This window comes from Halichoerus grypus, chromosome 13, assembly GCF_964656455.1.
Source record: "Halichoerus grypus chromosome 13, mHalGry1.hap1.1, whole genome shotgun sequence".
In the NCBI taxonomy this organism is placed as follows: Eukaryota; Metazoa; Chordata; class Mammalia; order Carnivora; family Phocidae; genus Halichoerus; species Halichoerus grypus.
Genome location: NC_135724.1, coordinates 29,736,342 through 29,763,283, shown reverse-complemented (window position 1 = coordinate 29,763,283; position 26,942 = coordinate 29,736,342). Strand labels below are relative to the sequence as shown.

General features: G+C 38.2%; 1 protein-coding gene across 3 annotated transcripts in view; it reads right to left on the bottom strand.

Moving 5' to 3' along the window:
* RIT2 (Ras like without CAAX 2) overlaps positions 1–26,942 on the bottom strand; it is a 474,354-nt gene that overhangs the window by 362,777 nt on the left and 84,635 nt on the right. Inside the window, exon 1 of one of the 3 annotated variants that reach the window (XM_036082610.2) lies at positions 14,494–14,891. The exons of the other annotated variants lie outside the window; for them this stretch is intronic. Within the exon in view, the coding sequence (XP_035938503.1) occupies positions 14,494–14,596 (103 nt within the window). The 5' untranslated portion in view covers positions 14,597–14,891. Of the gene's footprint in view, positions 1–14,493; positions 14,892–26,942 lie in introns of those variants that run through there. 3 annotated transcript variants of the gene reach the window in all.

The window sequence follows — 26,942 nt, the reverse complement described above, 5'->3', positions numbered from 1 at the left end:
CCCACCCTTCTAATTGCTTGGGCCAACCACCTTTTCCCATCAATTCTTTCCTTTCCTTTTGACATTTCTTTCAAAAACTACCCAGAATCTTATTACTTCTCATCTCCATTGCTACTACCTTGAATCTTACAATCCCCCGGTAAGGGTGACATTATTATCCATGCTTTAGAGATAAATGGAGTCCTCTCAAGTTTAGGTAATTTTATTTCGTTTATGCATGGGGAACTTGAGAGAACAAAGACATCCTGGTTAGGGAAAGCTAACAATAACCAATAACATAATAAATAATTGAGTTAGAAAATAATAGGTGCTATATGAAGAAAAAAATGGACCCAAGAAAAGGATATTATAAGGAGGTGTTATACGTAGGTGAGATTTTCAACAAAATAAGCTAGTCAGGATAAGCTCGTTGAGACAAAAACAATAGATCAATTCTTGAAAGGAATAGAGCAAGTCGAGGAGATATCTGGGGAAAATTATTCTAGGAAGAGGAAAAAGCTAGAAAGAGGCCTAAGGGGAGAGTGTATATGTCTGGCATATTTTAGGAACAGCAAGGAAGCTGGTGTTGCTATGGCAGAAAGCAAGAGAGATGGTAGGCAGATCAGAGAAGTGACATGGGCCACTGTGAGTGAAACATGGCCCGTGGCAGTGTTTTAAGCACAGGAAAAATAAAATCTGAATTCTAGTTTAAAAGGACCACTCTGAGAAAAGGCATCCCTTGCACACTGTTGGTAGAAATGTAAATTGGTGAAGCCACTATGGAAAACAGTGTGGAGGTTCCTCAAAAAATTAAAAACAGAACTACCAGATGATCCAGCTGTCTCACCTTTGGGTATTTATCTTTGAGATTAAATCACTTTCAAAGAAAATCGATGAATCTCAATGAAATCACTTTCAGGTGTGTTGCAACAATACAACAGCCAAGATGTGGAAACAACCTAAGTGTCCATCAATGGATGAATGGATAAAGAAAAACTGGTGTGTGTGTGTGTGTGTATAAATATGCACACACACAACAGAAAATTATTCAGCCATAAGGAAAGAAATCCCGCCATTTGAGACAATATGGATGGACCTTATTAAGGGTATTAAGCTAAGTGAAATAAGTCACAGAGAAAAAGACAAATACTATATGATCTCACTTATATATGGAATGTGAAGAAAAGGACCACTGTAGCTGCTGTGTTGAGGATAAATGACAGGGGATAATGAAGAAGCATGAAGAAGAGTTAGGGCAATCCTGAAGATTATAGATTGGTACCTGGGACCAGGGTGGTGACAGATTGTAGATGGTCCCTGGGACCAAGGTGGTAACAGCTGAGTTTTGAGAAAAGGAGACTTCTGGATACATGTAAAAGATAAAGTCAGAAGGGTTTATGATTTGGATGTGGAAGTATGAGAGAAGGCGGGGAGCAATGGCAGCCTAAGATTTGGGGCCTGAGCAACTGGAAAGATGGAGGTGGCATCAACCGATATGAGGGAAGTTGTAAATGAAACAAGTTTGAGAAGAAGATCAGTGGTTTAGTTTTGGACCTATTTAGTTTGAAATTACTATTAGCTATTTAAGTGGAGATGTCAAGGAGAGAGTTGAATACATGACTGGAGTTCAGGATAGAAGTCTGGAATGGAGATATAATGTTTTAAACCATCATAAATCTTTTCTTTTGTGAAATTTAGTATACTTTAAGAAGGTGCACAAAAGAAAATTTTACGATTCTATGACTGATCACAAAGTGAACACTCACGCTACCACCACCCACCTGGAAACAAGAGCATTTCCTGAACTGCAGAGTCCCCCATGCCCTTCTTGATAACCGCCTCCTCCCTCCCTCAACAGGCGACTAGTATCCAAATTTTATGGGTGTTCCTTCTTTTGTGATATGTGTATATATGTAAACCTTATATATGTAATGTTAAATCTATTCTAACACAATTGATTTTTTCACTCTTATACAGATGAGCATTTTGGGGATTTAGACTTTTAATTTGGGGACATTAGGAATAATGCTACTGTGAACACTCTGGTCATGCCTCTTGGTCCACACATGTGTGAGTTTCTGTTGGGTATATATAGCTAGAAATAGAATTGCTAGATCATATGGTCAACTTAAACATTTCTTCAACTTAATACATAGTGCCAACTCATTTTCCATGGTGGTTATGTCAATTTATACTATAATATATAATTTAATTTATACTATAATATATAATTTATACTATATATATAAATTATATATATGGTATATATAATTTATACTATATATATAAATTATATATATAGTATATATAATATATACTATATATATACTATATATTACATCCTTGTCTCCATTTGGTATTGTTAGTCTCTAATTTTAGTCATTTTAGTGATGTCTCCTTTGGTTTTAATCTACATATAAAATTAATTTAATTTCATCTAAAGATACAAAGATATATAAAGACAGCCATAGGACTGGATAAAATAATCTAAGAAATTAAAGATGAGGTAAGAGATTCAAGGAATAAACCCTGGATCCTCCAACATGGAGAGATCAGGAAGAAGAAAAAGAAAAATCAGCGAAGTCACTCACCCTATAAGTAGCAGAACTGAATTTCAGAGCAAGTCTATTCATCTCCAAAGTCCACACTGTTTCAAACATGCTGGGCTGTCTCAGAATTATACTCAAGGAAAATGCAAATAAGCTCAGAGAGGCAGATAACTTGTGTGCTTGTCACAGCAGAGTATTCTATGTAAAAATGTTTTCCATTTGCTTTTGTGTGATGAATGAAGTAAGTGGGAGATACATTTTTGAAGGGCAGAAAAATATTAAAGGTGTTTGTGGCGTGGGTCTAAAGAAATTATGAAAGCTGATATTAGATTGCTTAAGCTCTTTCATTATAACCAAACATGTAGAAAGAAGTAAGGAGGTAAACAACGGGGAGAAAAAGGGGGGTAGACTCTTAATACTAGCACAGAAATTTTTCATTTTTTCTTTTAATAGCAGCAATGATTTTACCTATGAAATGGATCTTGCCTTCTTGATTTTAGAGCTTCCTAAAACCAGAAAGGAAGTGTGATACCTTGATTATAATCTGGTCCTGTGATTGTCTGCTATTCTTTAGGGTTCCTCTTTCCCTTCATTTTAGAGTAGAGGTTGTCAAAATTAAATCATGACCTGGGATGATTTTCACCCTCACAGGAAAAACATGTGGAAACTTGTGGTTGCTTTAGAATTCAGTTATAATCACAATCTAACTCAGTTTTTCTGTGTTAATCAAGAAAAATTTTTTTCACTAAGATGTTAATAAGCATTTTGAACTGAAAAATGCAGGAGTAAACAAAGTTCTACAGGCTCTTTACTAAGGTTTTCCAAGAATATTTCTTTTTCTTTTTTTTTTTTTAGGATTTTTATTTATTTATTTGAGAGAGAGAGACTGCAGGAGAGCCAGAGCGCAAGCAGGGGAGGCAGAGAGGGAAGGGGAGGGGAGAAGGGGAGGAGGAAGGGGGAAGGGGAGCGGCAGGGGAGAGGAAGGGGAAGGGGAGGGGAAAGGGGAGGAGGAGAGGAAGGGGAAGGGGAGGGGAAAGGGGAAGAAGAGAGGAAGGGAAGGGAGAAGGGGAAGGGAAGGGGGAAGGGGAGGTGCAGAGGGAGAAGCCTGAGGAGGGGTTCCATCCAGGGACCCTGGGATCATGACCTGAGCCTAAGGCAGATGCTTAACCAACTGAACTACCCAGGTGCCCCTGAGAACATTTCATAAAATGAAAACTTCCACCCTACCTTCCTCTTGGTATCAGGTGGAAAATGGTTTGGTAAATAAAACCTGAGTTATTTTCAGTGTTCCATCTGTGTTCAGCTGCCAACTGTCCCCATCATGTAGCTTTCAAGGAACGTGCACTCTTCCTGATTCTACAGTATCTGCCTAGCACACCATCACTTCTGGCAACATGGCACATGCATCATGGTTATTCTTGCCTATCTGCCAAATTTTGGCCCACAACCTTACTTTGACCTCTTTGTGTTACTGAGCATCCTAAACATAGAGTGGGCTTATTCATCTTCAAATCCATTGTCACCAAAGAGTATTCATGCTGGCCTGAGCCTAGCTTCCTCCCAAGCCACAGTCTCCCCTCTGTTCACATACCTACTATGCTTCTATTGGTTCCAGTTTCTTTCTCTATATCCAGGGTTCTTCACATCACAGAATTTTAGAATACTGCTTAGTTTTATTTCACTATATAAGTGTGGTGTCTTACTCCCTGTCCTTTTTCAAAGATGAAAGAAGGAAATTGAATTTATAAATATTTTTGAGAATTTACTACCATAGGCTTCACGGGAGAGAAAAGACCATATAAAATCTATTTCCTATCCTGCAGGAATTTGCATTCAAGATGGGGAGATCAAGTATAAAAAGACTGCAAGTTACATAAAAAGGCAAGATTTAAATAACATTTTAAGACCACAAACCAGACACTAGAAGAACCTGTATAGTTGTGAGCAGTGATGAAATGAAGAGTCAGAAAGAATTTTAAGTGTGAGGGGACAAATGTTAGACTGGAGGAGACTGGGAAGATATGAAGGAGCAGACAATACTTCTGCAGAATCTGGAAGTAAAGATAAAACTGGAGAAATTGAGAGAAAGGAAGAGAGAGCTTATGTTGGAATAATTATATGAATACTATAAGGAAGAAGCCTCAAGAATTTGAGAGGTAGAAGTAGAATAATTTGTCTAGAAGACAGATCATTCTGGTAGGTATGGGTCTTTTTAGATCAGGGCATAGCTCACACTGATAGAGGGGGAGAGAGAGACAGAGACACAGAGACAGAGAGACCAAGAGAGAAATGAGAGATTCAGGGCAACAAATCTTCTCATACCAGGACCAACATAAAATAACAGTTCTGCATCATCTTGGCTTTTGTAACCTTGGTTCTGGATCTTCGTGCTTGTACTTCATTGGACTCCATTAACAAGGTATTCCTGATTTTCTACTTCAACCCCTCATTGATTCCTCCTGACTTCTGACATTTATCTCTGTTCCCAAATTTCTGCCCTGTCTGGATTGATTCCTCTATGCCATCCAACACAACACCGCTCCCTATGTGACAAGCCTTGGGGATGCCTCCTTGATGATTAGTTGATGGACAGGCCCACATGGTCTCACACATCAGGAGTCCTGTGGACTTTGGATGTCAGCCTGTTGGCAATGGGCAAGCCACTGAAGACGTTTGAGCAGGAGAAGAGAAAAGCAAAATGGACAATTGCCCTGATGGTGAAATGGGGAACAGAAAGCAGTGGGCTGTCCACATGGGTTAAAAGATGATGGGAGAAGACCAATTAGTTAAAGTACAATTCAATTTCAAATAACAGGCGCACCCCTTGTGCTTCTAAATAAAGAGTCTGATTTCTTCCATTTAACAAAAATCTATATGTGTAGCTTATTATTAGCTGTTCCTACAACCATTAAAGAGGGCTCTCCATTTCAATGTAGCAAAGCTGCTACTGTGGAGAACAAAGGGAATATCTCATTATTCAAAATGTATTAAAACAACACATGTATTAACGAAACAAATTTCAGTCCAAATTCAAGCACAGGTCTGCTCTGTTATAAACCGTAGCCCCTACAAGCAGACCCTTTGCGCCAGTCTAGCAGGCCAGGCTATGGTCCTCAAATCCTCAAATCCTTTCTCTCTGAGGCAGTGCGGGGGGTGTGTGTGCCTGTGATGGGTCAATTAGGATGAATACAGGGATTGCTTACTAGGGTAACTAGCAAAGCGCCATTATTATTGTCAGTGAAATTGCTACTCAAGATACTAAAGCTGCAACTAATCAATATAAGGATACAGAGAGCAAGAGTAGGCAGAGAGCAAGTGGAGAGACAATGACACATTTACAATATTCAACCCAAATCACATTTTCCTATAACCCATTTAAAGATCTGCCATTACTCTCCCCTACCCTGCTAAGGTGAACTCCCTTACGTGGAGATGTGGGAGAGGGGGAAGGGAAGGAGGACAGCAAGCAAGGGATTTAATGAGGATGGAATATCTTGGGCATTATAATTCACAGTATTTAATATTTTCTAATATCTATGTAACAGCCCTCTGAGGTAATTTTAAATAAGGTCATTTTTTAAAATTTTTTGGATGGGGAAAATAGAGACTCAGAGTTTGAGTGGCCCCTGTAAGCTCAAATGCTATTAAGGACAACTTGTTAAAGACAAATTATCCATTTACGTTACATGCATTATCTGGCACTTATCATGTGCGAGGTTTTGTTATACATACATACTCAAGTATGAGTCGTTGCAGTCAGTATTGGTGTTATTTTTATTTACAGATGAGAAAACATAAGTCTGGGTTCCTGCATGCCCAAGCCTTCGGTTCACATTGTTCTCATAATTTCTATGCTGAGGCGTCATCTTACAGATCCAGGGCAGGTGGAGAACACGGGACGTGAGCGGTCTAGCGTACGACGGTTCAGAGCACAGGATGTGGCGGAGGCTGACTCCCGCAGGGCAACCACAGGTTCTGGGTTTCTGCACGAGTTACTCAGCCTCCCCAAGCCTCGCTTCTCTCCTCTGTAATCTAAAGAAAATCACCCCAGCTACACTGCAGTGTCTTAGAGGACACTGAAATAATGAAATATTTCATCTCTCCCATGAAATAATGTATAGAAAGCACTTAGAACAGAATCAGGCACATTAAAGACTCAAAAATTCACATTATTTTCATTGGGGTAAGAAACTGAAAGACAGAGACAAAGTTTGGGCAGAACGAGAATCATCCCTCCTGGTGCGTGTCCACCGGCTTCAGCACAGGCCACACTGACATGTTTCTCATTTTAAAACGTGTGAAGAGAAAGTATGGAGTGATCAACTCTCTAAGGTTTCCTTCTCCCTTCAGTAAGTAACTACCCAAACACCCAAGCAATGCCTTCCCTGCACAAGCCATCTTCTGAACAAAGACCTTCCCTTACCTCATATCTTATCAAACCACTTAAAAATCCTTGTCTGGTGTCTCATTGTGAGACCACCAATTTTCTCTACAATCTTGTTCTAGTTCAAGTCAAGGTTTTTTTCCCTGGGATTCTCAACCTTGTGCATCCTCCGATTCCCTTCCCAATACAACATCCTTAGCTTCCTCCAACGTCCTCCAGCCCACTCATTGCTTCACGCACACTCCAGGGAGAATCTGGCACATACTGCTATCTCTCTGATACACTCGGCAGTGGCGGGATGCTCAAGCACCTGCGAGTGTGGAGACCAGAACAGGTCCTATTCCAATGCTGATGTGATGCTGTTGGCAGAGCAGACAGAAAGGGCAGGATGGATTACCTAGCACAATTGTCAGTAGTGACCCTTAGCTGGTGCCCACTGATGAACCAGAAGAGCAGATGGCACTGCTCGGGGATGGTCCTCAGAGAGCTGCCATTTATGAGCAAAACCCAAGGGGTTGAGTTGAAAACATTGCTGGGCCTTGTAGATAACAGCCAAATTCAGGGATCAGAGAGTTTCAGGCATGCTTGTAAGCAATGCAAAGGATGGCCCTCCATCAGAGAACATACACTCATGACACCACCACATTGCAAAGACACACACACACACACACACACACACAAAATAATCACCCTTAGCAGCCTAGCTTCCAAGTAGGAGAAGCAGATTTTATGCTGGTTTATAAGAGGCAGCATGGTTCAATGGGAAAACCCATCATCCAGGAAGTCAGGAGGCTTCTGGTTCCAGGGCTGTAGCTGAGCAGCTAAGCCACCTATAGGAGGTTCCTCTCACTTCTTGAGCCACAGTGCACATTGTTTTCAAAATACCATGTGTACATCTCTCCCTTCGCACCTACCCCATTGCACAACAGTTCTCTGTTCTCACATCCCTTTCACACTGCTAGACAGGGTGGGGGTTGTCATTCTTGGTAATAGTTCTGGGCCTTTCATAGGTCTAGGCACACAGACCACACACATGCAAGATACACACAGACACACACAGACATACACACACACACCCTCCATTCTTATTAAATAAAAGAGAGAGAAGGTTATTTCCCATTTGTGACCTGGAGTTTCTTTCAATTACTCTGTAATATACACATACAGAGAAAATATTCTCCCTAAAACAGATCAGCACCCAAGAGATTTCAAAAATCCACCTGATATATCCAGCACCCCATTTACTTTCTTCATTAACATAATTCCAGTTTTTAATGATTTCTTATTACTGTGTTACTTGATTTTGTCAAGCTGAGGGGCTTGTCATCACTTCCCTATGTGGATGAGGCCCCCAGGGGTCTCGGAATGAACCAGAACGCAAGATGTCCTTGGTGCCTAAACCTTGTTGGGTCAGAACATCCCATCCTCCCCTGGCTACACCTCATCAGGGTTAACACTCTCTGTAGTTTCTATATAAAATTAAAATTTGCCATGTACTTTGGTGTCTATGATTTTGTCTGATGTCTGAAATATATCTATGAAGATTCAGCTGAAGTCAGAACTCAGGTTCATTGTACCATCTCCTCAAGAAATACAATGAAAACTCTCAGCATGGGAAAATGAAAATAGGGTGAGCACTGAACTGAAAGATGTGTGGGGGCCTCGGGCTCATCATTTTGTATCTCTGTGTCTCTGGGCACATTACTTTTTTCTGTGGGCCCAGTTTTATCATGTATGAAGTGCAGACACTAATGTCTACCTCACAAGACCGAGATGAGGAGTAAATGGGGTCAGGTGAATGCAATAGATCATTGGCCACCGAGGCTCCAAAGTGAATGTGTAGGTGTAAGGCACCCAGCAGCATAGGGGTAGTCAGGGATCAATACAAGTTCATTCATCTCCAGGCCCTTTTTCTGATAAAGACATAGGATGGTACTAAGTCTTTTTTTTTTTTATCAGTTTAAAATCTATAGAGTGCTTATAATCATGGAAATATTGTTCGTCAACATCTTTTACCCGAATTATACTTTCAATCGTTATTTGAGCCAGTGGCTCCCAATTTACTTTTCTACTGAAACTTACTTGGACCTCTTGGCCAATTCTTGCTGACAGGATTGTGGTGAGTGATGATGTGCAGTATGATCAGGGTTTTGACAATTAAGAGTGAGAGCAGAGAGCCGGCGAGTCTTGAAGTCTTTTCATTTTTCCCTGTTTATTTTTTCTTTTGCCTTTGCAGTTCAGAGGGTTCAAATAACACATGGTCATGATGTGGCAATTATTCAGCTTTGTCAGATCCAAAGTTCTGCTAATGAGGTTAAACACAGAGCCTTAGGGACAGGGATGATGCACTTGATTGTTTGCCTTGATTTAATTCATCAGAAAAAGGCTCGATTTTCTACCTGCTTATACCAGTTCATTGTGGTTGAAGGAATTGGTTTTGTGCTGCTTCCTGTTTACCTCAGAAAATATTGTTATTGCTTTCATTTTATAAAATCCTGCTTCACAAAACTCAATGTATAAAAGAGACCAATTGCAGGAGAGTGTGGGGCAGAGTAGGATTGCCTATTTTACAAATGAGTTGCCTCTTAATAAAAAAATTCACAACGGATGCATTCTAATGAATTCTGAGTCCCCTAAAACTTTTTATGCTTTCAGCTTAGTTGCTTTGTTTGGTCTTAGTTTTCACAGTTTTCTGAGATAGTTTGAAAGCATGACTCAGGGGAGATTTTTCCAAATGCCCCAAAGATACCAAGTTATCAAGATCCCTCCATTATTGTGATAGCCCTCACATGGCTTTTTATCTTTGCATGCCCTGTTCCTGTTAAATTCTCTTCCTCTCTACCCCCCACTTTCTCTGTACTTTTCCTTCTCAACTTCGAGAAATCCTGTTCATCCCTTAATACACAATTCAAGTGTCACCTCTGCTGAGATTCCTTCTTAGATTTTACATGTAGATTTAGCCATTGCTTACCCTGAGCCTCCACAGTTCTTAGACAGAGGCCCACTGTAAACTTAACAGTTTGTAGTATACAATATACTTCCCACCATGAGAGGGTAAGGTCCCAGAGGGCTGGGGTCGTGGCTGGAATAGCAGTGAGGAACACCACCCTCTCTCAACTATTTCAAATATATTTTACCCCTGACAAAATTTCATCAAGGTAATTTCAAAATGTGTCCTAGGAGTGGAGAAGTCCATGTCAATCTCATCTGATATTCGAATACGTTATCTACTTTTCTCATGAAATCTGATGGAAAACAATTTCAAGTTAGAAAACGTGAGTCACTTTCCTGTTTCTTACTTCCTTCTGTATCCTCTTGGACAAAAATCAATACTTCTGTGCCTCGGATGCCTCGTCTGAACACAGGGAATAGATGACCTACCTGCTCGCCTCAAATTATTTTATCCTCAATTCAGGTCATAAAACAGAGTAGGAAAAATCTATCTTGGAAAGTAAGATCTTATTATTATTGGATAAGATCTGCTGAATAATTTGAGTCTGAGCTGGAAGAACCAGACGGGAATGCAGGGGAAGAAAGCAGACACTAGTCATGCTCTGTCATGGAGCAAAAGCCCTTATGTTTCAAACTACAGAGACAGCGAAATGTTCATGTTTAAAACAGCTACAAGGACTGTTTAGACTCCATTAAATTCTTAAACCACAGCTGTGAGATTTTATTATTTTTCTTTGTTTTGAGGGAGGGGAGGGGAGGGTAGGCAATGGAACAAAGAGATGGAGGCTTGAATGTGCGTAATTCACACCAAATTCATTGGGTAATTGATCCAATTTTTATTTACAATACCCTGTGTAAATACTTGGATATGGAGTAAACACAGACTCAAGGGGTTCAGGAGGGTTGCGCTGCAGATGCGACACTGCCACAACTGTGGCATGAATTTGGCAAGTCCCTTCAACTTCCCGGGCCCGGGTTCCTCCATCTTTCAAATGGGGTAGGGACTCTTTCTTGTTTATCCTGTTTTCTCAGTATTTATAACACTCTTGGATAATATTAGGTATAACTTTAAATTATATAAATATAAATGTGATAAAAATGTTTTATTTATAAATAATATAAATATGTTTGTGTACTTGTATTTAAAGATAAAAAAGGTATAGATACATAAATGAGAATATTAGTCTAGATGGTAGAAATTTCTTTTAGATATAACATTCAAGAGGTAGAGAATGCATTACCAACAGGCCTATTTTCTTTCTTTCTTCCTTTCTTGTTTTTTTTTTTTTTTTTTTTTTTAGAGAGAGCGAGAGCGTGGGGGTTAGGGAGGAGCTGAGGGAGAGGGAGAGAGAGGATCCCAAGCAAGCTCTATGCTCAGCGTAGAGCCACGCATGGGGTTCCATCTCACGACCCTGAGATCATGACCTGAGCTAAAACCAAGAGTCAGACGCTTAACAGACTGAGCCACCCAGGCACCCTATTTTCTTCTTGATAGTAAGTGGTAGAACTCTTTGCTCTTCCTTCTAGGGCGTTAAATAGAATGTAGAAGAGTCAGGTAAAACGTCACAGAAATCTATTATTACCTCCATGACCAAGCACAAGTGGTCACCCTGGGACTCAGTTTTTCCATTTGCAAATTGGCCACAGCTATTCAGATTGTGAAGATTGGAGATTAGCATGAAAACCATGTTTCCATACCTGCCACAGGAATGTTCACTTCCTTCTTGCTTCCTCTCTATGGGAACTAGCACAGGGCCCATGCATAGTACTTGCTCAATAACTTGTTGATTGGTGGTTTGAGATTTCTCAAACACAGCACAGTTATTTGCCCATACATTTTAAATCTTGTGGGAATTCCTGTTTCAGTGAAGTTGCAAATCCTTCCAAAATTTCCTACTCACCAAAGGATGTCTTAGTAAAATATGGATATGGGGAAAAAAAAAAAAACAAACTAATTTCACAGTAAGCATAGACAATGTCCAAGATTCTGTTCATTTAAAAATTATGGTTCCAGTAAATTAAGTTTCTCATTTATGTTCAAGGCAGACTCAGAATGACTCAGAATTAGAAACAGATGATAGCTTGATACATCTTCTTTAGTTTCTTCAGAACAGCAGATATCTCCTTGAAATCCCTTCATACAACCCACCTTAATAGGTTTGTACAATTCTTTCACATAAACCATTGAAATTGTGGGAAGAAAAATAAATTGGGGCTCTGTTGATCCAGATATTCAGCAATACAAAAAGTGGCTTTTTTATTTAAAAAAATTAGTTCATTTGAAAACAAACATTTTAACTTTCAAAAGAGGTTAATGTTGAGAATCAGTGCTTGAATATTTATATACTGTTAACACCAAATGAATCACAGGGGCAAAGCCCAAGAGGAAGATGTGACTCCGTCGCTCTGATTCCTAACATTTAGCCACAAAGACGGCATTTTTTGGACCTGGAATTGTCCTATGAATTATATTCTCTCTAAAGTAACAGCACAACAGAACTATTAACCCTCTTTTATTCTTAACCATCTCAGAGGTGAGCTGGTTACTCCTGTGTTAATCACACTGAAAAAGTTTTGCTCAACTATTTAATATACACAGTGAAGGTGAGAGCAACCCAGCATTTTGTTATGTCAACAATTTCTGCCAACATTTCATTATGTCAAAAATCTGGTTATTGGGAAGGTGACAATGATTAGTCAGTACAAACAGTATATGGGGAAGGTCAAAACACTAGACATAATGTCACCTCCAGGATAAGTATATTGCTGAAGGATGCCCTATCCTATATCTCCTCTCTCCACAGTCCATTTCCATGGAATAGATGACTAAAAACCAGTCACTCTATTCCCACATCCCCCAAGTTCCTGGTGAAACAGGAAAATACCCAGCCAGCAAGCAAATGTAATCCACAGGCACACTGTGGGGCTTTTGCAGCATCTCTCTGACCTCACAGACTGCTGGTGGCATTTCCTTTAATTCCTCTCCTGCCTTCTTCTTAGAGCTGTTTCTCTCCTATTTTATTCTCACATTGTTCTTCCTCTTTGTATCTGACTGACTATATTCTTTCAAAAGATAGTTTTATTTTGCATGGATTATTTTCTCTTTATCCTTCCTCCTTCTTTCCCTCCCTCCCTAATCCTCACCTATTTTGATTCTTCCCCTTCAAACCATTACATTAAAAAAAAAGAAAAGCTTTTAGAAAATTCCTCATTCTTACCCAGTTGCAAAGTTTTTTACTTCACGTTTCCTTATTAGAAGAGATAACTTATTTTTCTCACTTAGACCAAGCATTTAGTGATTGACCAAATTCAGATTCACCTATTTCTTTTCTTTTTATAGTAATCCCTTATGGTATTTTTTTTTTAGGAGGGGTGATGTGGGGGGTGTTCAATTTTATGTCTCTTCCTCCTTTGTTGTCTGCTAGAGTCTCACTCCCTATTCTCCTTTCTTTACTGATCAACTTTCTTACCACCTGTGGACTCACTACCAAAGTTATCAACTTTTTTTGGGTGGGGATATTTCTTACGCCAAGAATGCTGGCCTCAACTTTGAATCTTTTTGTCAAGCACAAAACTATGGAAGATATATATATATATATATATATATATATATATATATATATATATTTAATATATATATTACATATATAGATATATATATAGTCCATGTTAACTCTAATATTTCTTCTGGCATCCCCACAGATATATCCCTCATGGGGATCTTTTTGAATTTATATAAAAAGTTATATTTACTTTTTTATTTTCTAGTGATAACCATAGCCCCAAGATAGTCACCTTTTGATCAGCCTCAAACACTGTTCCTATCTGTTGTTTGAATTTGTTATATTTGGCCTTTTGAGCCCCTCAAGAAACCCGACCACTGACAACTTCTGTTGTGTTTTTTTTTTAATGGAGCAAAACAAATTTACCAGTCTTTACCTCCATTAGCATCCCATATCCCTTTAAGCATGTAGCTTTCTCTTCTAAACCTGTTAACCACAAAATTTGGTTTGATCACCCTGCACAGGTCCCACAAAGAATACCATTCCTTCAACCCCTGTCACTTTCAAAAACCAACTTTCCTCATGGCTTTCAAAGACCACACCATACTATGTCAGATCAGAGACAAGGAAAAGGGGACAGGAAGATCCTAATCAAAGAAACAAACACAACAATCAGCATTGATAATCCTTCCTGTGTGTCTGTGTTTGCGTATGTGTGTTTCATTGACTATTCATAGCACCTCTTTCTTCATGTGAGTATTTTTGAGAACAGGAGCATATTTTCCCAATACCATGGCTATTTCATAAATATCATGTTATTAACTTTAAAAAGGACATATAAATTACGATCAAATATCACCCAGCAAGAAATCAAAGGAAAAAAAAAAAAAAAAAAGATGTTCTTTAAGTTCTATACATTATCACTGGCTGTCTTTTCATTCTGACTTGTCTACATCTTTTCAGCAGTCCTTATTACTTTTAAACATCCTGTCAGATACTTGTGTTTAACTGCTACAGCTAGCTAGCCCCCCCACGGCATTATTATTATCATTATTATCAGTATTCACTCTATAGAGTTGCCTCTCCAGAGCTCCCTCCTTCCCCAGCATTTGGTATTAAAACTTACCGCTTTTACCAACTCCCCCAGCTCCCAGCATTACCACCTTGTACTCTCTGGACCCGCCTGATGCACGGCTGGGGGAACAGCTGGCTTCGTTTTCTACCTCCATCTTACCCGAGAGACGGGAGGAGAAAAAAGAAAAAGTCGCCCGCCCGTGTCAGGTGCTCGCTCAGATACTAAGCAACTCTAAAACTGTGTCAAAAGAAAGGTTTAGTACGAGGTAAGAACCATCAGCGTCGGGGGGCTCGCTGCTGGTCCTCTTGCTAGAGCGGGTCTCATAGCAACCACTTCAATTGCCTCCAATAAAAATCTGTCTTTTACATCCCCTCCTCCTTCCTATCCTTCACTCTTGCGTCTCCCACGATTTCTCTCATTCTCTGTCTCTGTCTCTGTTTGTTGTTTTTTTTTCCCCCTTTCCCTCCTCCGTTTCTTTCTTCATTCCCCTTCCTCACTCTGTCTCTCCTTTCTCTCTCCTGCCCCCTGCATGGTCGCAGTTGTTAGAAGCACGCATTTGGCTACTTTCCAGGCTGCTCGAATGGAGTGAATCTGAGACTTAGAAGATGCTATGTCTCACCGGCTGACTTCTGTAGCTAAGGCTTCAAAGACACTCTTTTCTTTTAATCAGAGTCAATTAATTAAGAAAGATGTCTGTTGCTTATCTCCTTGCTTCCATCTTCTTGCACGGTTTTCATTCTGGGAAAAGAGATGTTACCAATTGAGAAGAAAAAAACCCCAGTAACTCAGGGCTCTTAAGGACGGGTCTTTAGTGTTGTTGAAATAATAGCTGGCTACCAGAAATTGTTTCAGCTCACTTGACAGCTGCAGTTCTAACATAAGGAGGTATTTAAATTAGGTCATTCCCATGTTTGGACAGGGATCATCCTTGTTTACACTAGTTAAGGATAATCTAAAACACAAGGATTCTGCCAAGCATGAAAGAGATACTTAATAAATATTTTTGCTGACAATTATGGCAGTATTAAAGATCCTAGAAGATTCTTTTTCAAATGTCCAAACTCCTACCTCTTATTTGAATTCTTTCAAATTCTGCTCTTCTCTACTTTGTCTGTTTTTCTTTGAAAAATTATTAAATTATAGAGGTCTTACAATGCTTTCAGTAATCACTAATTGTCATAGTCAGACCCTGTCTTTCAAACAAGTGATAATGCTGTTCTGTAGGTTTATTGTCTATTTTCTGACTGTGAAATTGTATCATGATTAGATGCAGTCAAGTGTTTGGTATACATAGACTTATCTTTCTATTTAGATGTTAAGATCTTCTAAGAAAGGAACTGTATTTAATCAGTTCCTTATGACTCTAGAGTGTATGACCAAGCATTGAGCACAGAGGAGATGCTCAACATATTTTTGTTGGTAATTGGAGAGGTAACAAATAGTCATAGCCAAGAGCACAGGATCTGGAGCCTGATTGCTTGTGTTCAGATCTGGACTCAGCCACTTAATAGCTGTGTGACCTTGGGTAAATTACTTCACCTCTCTGTGCCTCAGTTTCTTCATCTATAAAATGGTTTATTAAAACCCTGCTCTATTAACTCATTAAGTGAGTTGAATGTTTGTGCAGTGCTTTAAACAGTGTCTGGCAAATTGTAAGCACTATTTAATTGTATGATATTATGATAATGATTATTACTTTGAGTTAATGGTGCTCCCAGCCCACTGTTTATAAGCACTCACCAGAAGAGAAAATCATCTCAAGTGTTTATTGGCCATCTACATGCCTTCTTTGCTAAAGTATCTGTTCAAAATAGATATATCAAGATGTTTGTTTCTTCATTACTGAGTTTTGATGGTTCTTTATATATTCTATATAAGTGTTTTATCAGATATATGCTCTGCAAATATTTCTCCCCAGTCTGTGGCTCTTCTACAGTGTCTTTCAAAGGGCAAAAGTTTTAAATTTTGATGGAACCCAATTTGTGCTTTAAAAATGAACCTTCCTCCTGGATGCTCCCATCAGACACCCTGCTTGTATCACTCTTATCCTCAACAAGGTCAATATCATTCTCCGTCTCTGCAGGGAGCATGTCACCCTCCAAGTTCTAGCTTTAGTTCAGCCTCTTCTCGTGTTTACCTCTGTGCCTGAAGAGTCCTACAACTTATCCTCCCTGAGGACAGTCTCCCTGTCCTTTCCCCTTTTACACTACTCAATTCATTCTGTATACTAATGTCAGGGAAATCTACTGAAAATGTCAACCTGACCAATCCTATTGTACACATATTCATGAATCAAATGCCTAAATAACACAATCTAATAGCCTAGAATGGCACATAGGAACACAAAGCATTTATTCCAGTCTTTTGTCCTCACACTCCATAGAACAGAGTCAGGCAAAGTGGGCTACTTGCCTTTCTTCCAACAAAACTGTCATTTCCATAATTGGATCTAATAAAGAACTATAGCTGTAGTATAATTATCCTTTAATTGATTCACTGAAACTTTATTCCTCAATGAAAAGAGATATGTAAACAGTAGCATTTCGATTCAAGGCCTTTCTGGGTTTTGTTTCTACTTCTGGTGCAAAATTCTTATGACTTTGAGCAAATCACTTGTGCCTCTGGCTATCTGTTCCACCATCTGTTACTCTGTTTTCCATGTCAGGCATTCTGATTTGGTGGTAAAACACAGGGATTGTCATGCCAGCTGTGTCCTTGGTGTTCTTTTTTACAATTATTTTAATATTGGTTAAGAGGAAAGAGCCCATGGAAATGTCTTTTAACGGTAAATAGATGAATGGCTTGTCAAATATCAGCGGGCATTGTGAGAGGGAAATTTAGTGAGTTAGCTTTCTCCTCAATGTTTAATGCATCTGTCCATACTCCTTAAATGGAAGTCAGCAAGATTTTTCCCTATTTACACGGAAGATGAAAAACAGGAAGGGCAGGGGGGGACTTCCCCAGTATAAAGCTTTCTTTGTCTACCTCTTTTTTGAAATTCTAAGGTACTCCACTCTAGTCCCTTCTCTTGAGTTACTAAGGGCCACAAAACTCCTGACGTTTGAACTTTGAAGCATTCTAATGCTACTGATTTTCAGTTTTGCTTAGTGAACTTTTGTGAATTTGCATGCCTGGTTCCTTAACCTGTGCACCGAAAAGTTTAAGGGGGTGTATGTTCACATGTGTGCATGTGTGTTTGCATGTCAGAGGTGACGGGGAAGAGGAAAGGAGAGAAAGGGAAAAGGAAAGAAAGGAGGGGTGAAGAGAGAGGAAGGTATCTTTCAGGTGTATACATGAAATTGAAATGCAATAGTTAGGTAACTAAAGTCATTATATGGCAGATTACTAAACTCTTAGGAAAATCATTAAATGATTGAAGTTTATATTTGCTTCCTCTAACCTACCCTGGTACTTGCCATCCTTTTTGAATGTCATGTGATTCCCTTTGAGTGCTCATGTCCATCAGATGAAGACCCAGGTGTTCCATGTTGTTTCAGAGCCGCTCAGCTCCCTGAGCAAGATCCAAGTAAATGCCACCTCATTTCTGTCAGCTGCTGCTCACCTTTCCAGTCCTTAGAGGACAAGCAATTCCTTCAAAAGGAATACATTAACCTATTTACATGGATATTTTTCTGAAGTCCTTTAGCCAAAGTATCCAGTCACTGCGGAAGCCATCATACTTTAATCTAGGGGAAGGTTGTGCATATCCAGAGTTCTTCTCTTACTTGTCACTTACAGGCAGACCTCCTGACACCCCTGTCAGCATAAGCCACTCTTCCCTTTATTAGAGTATTTATGATATTTCTTACAATGATTTATCTACCTTCCATTTCACTTCACTCAAAAGTGGTGAACCTGCCACCATATTCATCTTTAGCTCTACAGAGTTTAGCACGGTGCGTGGTGTATACTACATGACGAAGCCATTTTTATTTAATGAGGGAATTAACTGTACCAAGTGGGTGACTGTCTGCTGCACTATTAATTAATTAATTAATTAAATTAACTATTAATTAATTAAAGGTTAATTAATTAGCCTTAATTAATTAAAGGTTAATTATATTAACCTTTCAAAGTATATTCTTTACTATTTGTATCCTAATGAAAAGATAAATCATGGAGGGAAGAAATAGTTAACAACTTAGTTGATAACCTATGGGTAAATTCTTGTTTGACACGCACATTCTTACCATGAAATGTAAGATCATTGTAAACCAGAAGAAAGTACAGCTGCTCAGGATAAACAAACAAAACTAGAAACATCAAGTGGAAAAGAGCTAATTGTACAAATGGGAGACACAGTTCCATCTGCACAGCACAGACTTCTGTATCACATTGACCTCCTCATGATAATACTCAGTAAAATTCACATTAGGTGTTAATAATTCTTGTGGAATAACTAAACTTTTTTCCTGAAGGGCTATTAAGGTTGAAATACCTGAAAACAGGGCTCTTATACATAATCTAAATAGCCTGCATTCATTCATTTATTCATTCTAACATGGATTCATTCTTTAAATATGGATTAACTTGCTTATTCTCAAAATCATTCATTCAACTATGTTAGGGTTTTTCAAAAAATAAAGGAAAACACAATACAGTCCCTGAGTTCAAAGTGATTATGTTCTCATGTGGGAGAAAGACACCTATATACCAGTTTCTGGAATAAGCCAGCATGTGGCAGGTAATTGAATAGATGAATGAGCAGAGTCTGATAACAATATGAGGGAAGGAGAGACTGATTCAAATAAAAAGACAAAGTGAGGTGTCTAGGACGGGGGAGTATCTTGGACTAGATTTAAAATAGGACTTCAAATAGAAGATATGACTAGAAGCAGGGGTATTCAAAGATTAGTGAATAGAGTGTTTGGTGAATTGCAAATTAATACTACATTGTTGATGCGTAAGAACATAGGAACATAGTCCAAAGTTTGGATGGTAGGTGAATCACCACGAGCTTTGAATTGCAGCATACAGAGTTTGGATTTCCTTTCTTTTTTTTTTAACCTTTATCTTTAAACAAAGCATGGTGCCCAACTTTGAACAGTAAATAATGCAAGCTTCTGATTAGAAGAAAATCAAGGTCTTGCTCAAGTTACTTTTCTTTAACCAAGGTTTTGTGACTTTTTCAAATCCCAGTGATTTGAAACTAAGCTCAATTTCTATATATTTATTATCATTGTAGTCACTCATTTCACTTAGCATTCCATGATTTGCTGAATTGTGATCTACTTGAGAAGGGAGCCCCTTACCTTTTTTTTTTTTTTTATATTTCCCATGGTTCTGGGCCCAGATGCTGACATATCAGAAAAGATCAATTAAAAAAAAGTTAAGACTTTTTTGACCAATAAACTTCATAGTAAAATCTGATATGGTTACTACAGATTGCAATTTTTACTATTCAGTCATCAAAACTACTTTCACCTTGTGAAAGCAAAATATTAGGGTTGAGCCTATTTAAACACATAGACAAGATAATGGAGTGAATATCTAAACCATAGAAAAACAAAAAAAAAATTTGTATACTAATAAATTTCAGAGAAATATCCAAATTTTCTAACTGTATTTTATTGACCAGAGATTTCAGTTGTCTTTTACTTTCATATGTCTATGGTACAATTATACGAATATATGCAATGATAACTGTGAGGCTATGTGAGATAATGTAATGTTCAAGAAATATTTAATTTTATTCAGTATAATTTTGATACATTCTACTTGCTATGATTTTATCTTATAATAGATGCTAATCAATTAATTATCAGTTTGAATTGTTGAATATCCAGAATATATTGTGTTCAAATTCTGGATAAATAAGAGGCTACTAAAAACTACATTAATGTACAAAATGGTGCTATATCAAAAAAAAAAATGGGACTATATCAGACTGAATAGATAATCAAGCTTTTTAATATTGTACTTGGATAATTTATATTCTGTTACAAATACCACCACACAGCCTTGTTATTAACATTAAGATAGTAGTTTTCTGGCACTTAAAAACTGAAATATTATTATGATTCTACCAAGAGTTAGTTGTGTAACTGTCTCAGTTTCCCCAAGAGCAAAGAAATTAGAATTGGGGAGGTGCCTTGAATACATTTAGGATAACCTTCCATCTGGGGAAGAGATCTCATACTCACTGATTACTGATCAATTCTTTGAATAAAGAGTAGCAGAGAGTTTAATATTTTACAAAGTATCCCATTATGACCACCTATGATAGTGGAAAAACAGATTTTGGAGTAAGAGAGGCCTCATTATTGATCTGACTTCTTTCACCAATTTAGCAACAGTGTGAAAGTGGACAAATCTTCTCACCTCTCAGAACTTTAGTTTCTTGTCTGCAAAACAAAAACCTAAAATATTTGGTATTTGTGAAGTTCAAATGAGATGACATAAATTCAGTGCCTGGGAACACTCATTTATGGTGTAAAATCAGAATATTAGTAAGTTCACTCATTTATCAAACACCATCCAAGAAAGAGAGAAATGGTCTGTCGGTCTTGGTCATTTCAGTCCCATGCAAGTGAGTACTGAGTTGAAGCAAGGACAGATCAGTGGGAGAGGTGCACAGTTTGTGCCAGATCATGGAGGAAACAGCATTTAATGCTTGAGGCCATTGCTCTGTCTAGTGCGTGCTATATAGGAGGGCATGCATGAGTAGGAGGGTAGCAGAAGAGAAATCTAGGAAACATAGTTTGGAAGTAAACTGATGGCCTTTTTTTTTTTTTTTTTTTTTTCAATTCTGAGAAGTTTGGACTTACCCAGCAGGTGATGTGAAACCAGGGATAGTGTTTAAGCAGAGATGTAATATGAATGAGTGTGTTATTTCCAAAACTTGCAAAGTTCTCTCTAAAGGTAGTGTGGAGAATGGATTACAATCAGAATAAGCTAGAGACCAATAAAATGGCTTGGGTGCTCTTTCAGTCATCCAGTAGAGAGTAGATAATAATTTGAACTAGATTGGGTAGGTTCAGAGCTGAGAAACTGGGAAAGGGGAATGTGATCCACATCACATTACTAGAGGAAACTTGGCAGATATTAGTGCTCCATGGGCCTGTGGGAATAAGAAACAGACAGGAACCAAAACTAGTTGAGGTGTTTTGCTTAGATCACTGGTTACACCAGAAGGTTAACAGTATCACTGCTTGAGATACAGAATCGAGAAAGAGTGGGCAGGGCTGAAGTCAAGGAGGGAGATGTGAATAATGAGTCAGATTTCTATTGCATTAAGTTTAAGGTACTTTTGGAATATCTGGTTAGATATATAAGGAGGACAGTTTCAAAAGATAGGTTTGGAGTTCAGAGGAAAGGCAGAGGCTTAGAGATATGGATTACGGATTAGGAAATCTTTAGTTTATTAGTGGGAAATGAAAACACAGCAAGGGATGAGATTCTCCAATCTCTTGCTAGAAAGAGGAGAGAATAAAGGGTATCTTTATGAATGGACTATAATCAACCAAGATAATATTTGCTGAGTTCTCTGTGCAAGGTACTTGGGTAAGAATTTTTTCATCATTTTCTTATTAAATCTGCACAAGAATACTATGGGATGTAGATCCATATTGCCAAGAGGATAAAAAAGAAATATACAGAGACATAGGAAAGCCACCAGAAGAATAGAATGCAAGCAAGGAGAGTTGGTCAATCCTATTGGTCATGTAAGAATAGAAGTGCCATTCCATTTAGGAAATGAGAGCTCATTCATGAAGAGCGCCATCTTGGTAGAAAAGTGAGCATGGAAGGAAAATAGTAAAAGACAACAAAATGAGTAGAACTTGAGGAATTAAGCACATATATACTTTTCATTTCAAATATTTGGTAGTGACAGAAAAGAGTGTGATAAGATCACATATTGTCCTTGTTTAAGATATGACTTGGAATGGTTATAAAATTGATGGGAAATAATTCCTAAAATATAGTGGGCACAATAGTCATATATAGCAATTAATGTTCTCATTATGCATATTTAAAAATAGCTTGTCAAAGATGTTACAACTAGGGAACAGGAAATACCAGGACTTGATCTTAATTTTAACAATGAATACTTAATAATCATTCATCTTTAGTTTTTAAAAATACAATTTTTCTGTTCCTGTAAATTTTTTAAACAACATTTTATTATAGCTCTGTGATAGATCTTGACTTTTTTGTGTTAGTTATATTGTTTGGTTTTGCTTTCAACTAAGAACTTCCTCTTTTTATAACCTATTATAAACTTTCCCTCACTTAACTCCAGACAATCATTCTTGTCCTATTGTCTTTTGTGACTATAAATAATTTGCTTTGTTTATTTTGTTACCTTGATGATATTTATAGATCATGTCATAGAGATTCTCCCTTGGAGATCTCTCTTTTGTAGACTGTGTAAATTTAGTCCCTTATGTCTAAACTCATATGTCTTGTCCTCTAATCCTGGGATATATTTCGTTGACCTTCTGAATTTTTTTCTCAACTCATCTCTATAGCTTGTCAGTATTGCAAGAAGAAATTATGGTGGAAAGCTAATAATATGAAATGGTATCTAGTAAAGAGCCAAGTTATAGCTTCTCTAACATTCTAATTAAAATAGACAAAGCCAGGGAACAATAAGGCTAACTAGAGAAAACAATATCACTGACATTTCTGGACTTGGCTTAATGAAATCAGTCTGCTGTCCCAAAAATTAATAGGGAAATTTGTGAAACTTATATACTCTCTGCACCCACCCCCAACTTAGAGATGAGGGTTGGCACCAAACACGAATGAGACATGGATCATTCCACTTTCCAAATGCTGATTTTGAGATGGTCAGAAGCCCACCTTCCTACCATCTTCTAAGAAAATCTATTCATAACTGCAACTCACAGAAATGGCAGTATGTCAGGTACATGAGAGGGGTATGGATATTTAAGTATTGCACCCTGGAAAGTTAGTCTCAACAAAACCAGAGAAATGAATAGCCCTAGAAGCAATGCATGCTAGATACTGTGGATTATCTAAGTACTCTTGTTCAAAAAGTAAGACTGAGGACCATTAGTCTGGTCAAACAAGTTCAAACAGATCCATACGTCTGAGGATGGATGAGTAACCAAAAAAGGAGTTCCTGAAAAATACTGTGGCACCAGAAATAAAAGTCACCGTGATGACAAAGAGAAAACTAAGACCTCTGAAAATCTTAAGCTCTTTAATTTTTGCTCCAAAAGAATAGTTACAAATTCTTAAGAGTATGCCAGAATATGGCCGCTATAAAACAGTAGAAAGCTCTAAAATGAGAAGAGTCTCTACACAAAATTAGAATGCTGTCTAAAGATAAGGATCTCAGAGTAAAGTAGAGTAGTCGGGGACACGACATAGCAACCGTAAAGTAATGCATGTTACTTTAGTACCAGATACCAGTATTGGCACATAGTAGGTTCTCATTAAATATCAGTTCCTATTTGAAATAACAACAGACTGATTAAAAATAATAATAATAGAAAATAGTATTGAAAATGCAAAGAAACTTGTTTCGATAATGGAGTTTAACCCCAAACCAAAGATGGTAAAATCAGATTTGACATTACTAAAACTTAAATCAGTGAAAGTGGAGGAGAAACTTAAGAATTCTTCCCAGGATGCAGGGGAAAGGACGTTGATGACAATGATGACAGAAATAATAGAGTTGGAGGACATGAACTGTCACCCTACTCATTCTTCTTCTCCTCATTCTTCTTAGAGAAGGAAGGGTGAGTGCACTAGGAACAGTGCTGCGTTTGATGCAAAGCACCAGTTAAACCATAAAGTCAGAAGCCAGTTGCTGCAGGAGCCCAGAAAGGGCAGGGAGGAAGTAGAATTTTTTTTCCTCCATTTAACTGCTACGTGTGTTTCTTAGGCAAGAAATATAAGGAACGGCATCTTGGAAAGATACCAAACAGAAGCTAAAACAAGCTACTCTGAGGAGGATGTCCAACATAATACCAATGTGGGAACAATGGAATTCCAGCAAAAACAAAAGAACCCAAATCAGACACTGTGGGATCCAGCCAGGAGAAATTTCCTGAACTGATAAATCCATGTTAAATTAAGTGTCTTCATGTGTTATATGGGGAACAGCTCTTCCAGGAATGAACTTTGCCTAGAGAGAATCTGATTTCCAGAAAATATCAGTTAATTATTTAAATCCAAAGAACTCATTCATGTGTCAGTTAGGTCTTGAGTCCCCATAAGAGGTCTTATTTTGTTACTGAGCATAGTTCATTAAGATGCATAAGAAAGAGTGTGTTGGTCCAAATGAAGATGGATGGCCAGCAAGAAACCTAAAAAATGAAATGGAAGTCAGTGGAGAAAGAGTTACCAGGGCCTCAACCCATGTACCTTATGTCAGATCAGGAGCCCCTGTCTGTGACTGGGAGAGTTCTAGGAGCCAACAGAGCCTGCCGCTGCCTTAAGCCTTGGATCATGTTAGTTCTGCACACATCAAGCAGAATTCTGGTATCAGTTTGCCCTTTGAAGAAGATAATGTGAATTCTGAATTCCAGAAAGACTTTGTCAGTCACCTAGACCTACTTCTCCGTCCCTGCAATATCTTTTACATCCCAGAGTTGCATTCATCCAGCTTTGGCTTGATATCTCAGAGACTGAGAGTTCAAGATGAACTAATTCAGTGTTTTATCATTGTGATTATTACAAATCATTTATTTATATTGAGATGAAGTCTTTCTCTTATCTTCTGCTTATCTTATTTCTGCCCTCAGAAGCCAGGTGGAAACAGTCTGGTCCCACTTTGATGAGAAAGCCCTTTGCATCCTTTAGCACAATTACTTTATCCCTTCTGCTCTTCTTTCTAGGCACAGCATTTCCATGACAGTTTTGTGGCACAGATTAAGACTTTTTAGTATCCTAACTACCCTGTATAAAGGTCCTCTTCTAAATTCTTCCTGTTGCTAGAGCTCTGAAAGCTCACAATATCTGTCTGTCCACCCAGACAACTAATCTAAACATGACACTCCTCACAGTGAGACTGGAAAAACTGATAAAAATCACCTGCAATTGTAGTATCCAGCAAACATCCTGCACTGTTCTATGTGGCCCCAAAGCCCAACTGAAGTGATTCTTGGGTTTAATTGCTGCCTTATGTATGTGTGAGAATGGTCTCCATTTTTTTCCCAAATGTGGGTTTGCGCTTGGATGCAAAAATGCCTCGATCAACATCCAAGACAGCAGAAGCCATGAAATATTCACTAGCTGTGCATTTCTCCTTGCTTGCTGAGGCACTTAGTACCTCTCATAAATACCCCAAAATAGACCAGGAATGTAAAGTGTAGTGGATTTTGGTGGTTAATCTCAATCTCCAATGGGAGAAGACGTTGGCAACTCCAAAGAAATAATGTGGATTAAATGTTAGACAAATTAAAAAGTAAGACAAAATCCTTATTGAGATTGGTAGGTATTGATTCATTGTGAGACTAAGTACACACATTAAGGCTCTTAAAGCATCAAAAAATGCTACTGAGTTATCGGGTTTGCAGAAGAAAGATCAGGATACCTGATGGAAAAAAATTTCTATTCACCAAGAATTACAGCCCTCAGTTCTCTGCAGGCTGTGAACGGAATGAAGTTGGCTAAGGACTGAGGCAGAAATATCATTAGATATCTGTTAGATGCTTAAAGTAGAAAGTAAGAGTCTCCCAAACTGAAACCCGGCTGGGCTTTCTAGAGAGAGTAGCACTAGGAAACTTAGATTTCCAAACAAGAGAAGGATTGGTTGAAAATAATTTAAGCCGTTCTTAGCCATGAACAAGTTTAGCAGAAATTGTCTTATGAATTATTTTGAAGACTCTAGAATTAATAATAAAAAAAAAAATAGTCTCAGAGCAGCAAAAGTTTTGAGAGTTTGTCCCAGAGAAGTTTGCCAGCTAATTAGGGACCCCCACAGATGGTCCTGCTGTGTCTTCTTGAATCCTTTCAGTAACAGACAACAAACCAGTCTTCAGCATGAATCCAAGGTACCAGTCACGGCTCAGTTAGGGACACAGCACCGGAAGACTATTTAATTCTCAGCTCTGCCATTTACTCCAAGGATGAAGCAAGATGCTTTACATTTTCATTATATATAAAACAAAACAAACAAAAAATAAAATTAGGAATAGCATCTGTCATAGACTATACAAATATTAGTGGGTTTTGTTTATCCTAAAATGTAAAACAAACATATGGTATATGGTTCTTTCATTATTAATTTGTTGAGGACTATAATATATTGAGGTAAAAGTGGTTTCTTTATAATTTCTTCCCATTTGCTTGAGTTTTACTGTGTACAGCCTCAGAGTGCAAATACAATCCTTCTCGAAAATAAATGTTCAAATGTTTGGAAGAAGTTATTTTTCTCCAGCTTAGATTTGTCTTTTGGAGGAAAGTACCCTCAGTTACTGCCAGGGTTTCTCTTTCAACACACTCTCCATTATACTGCTTACCTTCCTCTGAGCATATCATATCTGGTTTCTCAGTGCTGCTTAGAAAGGTGGGCTAGAAGTGTG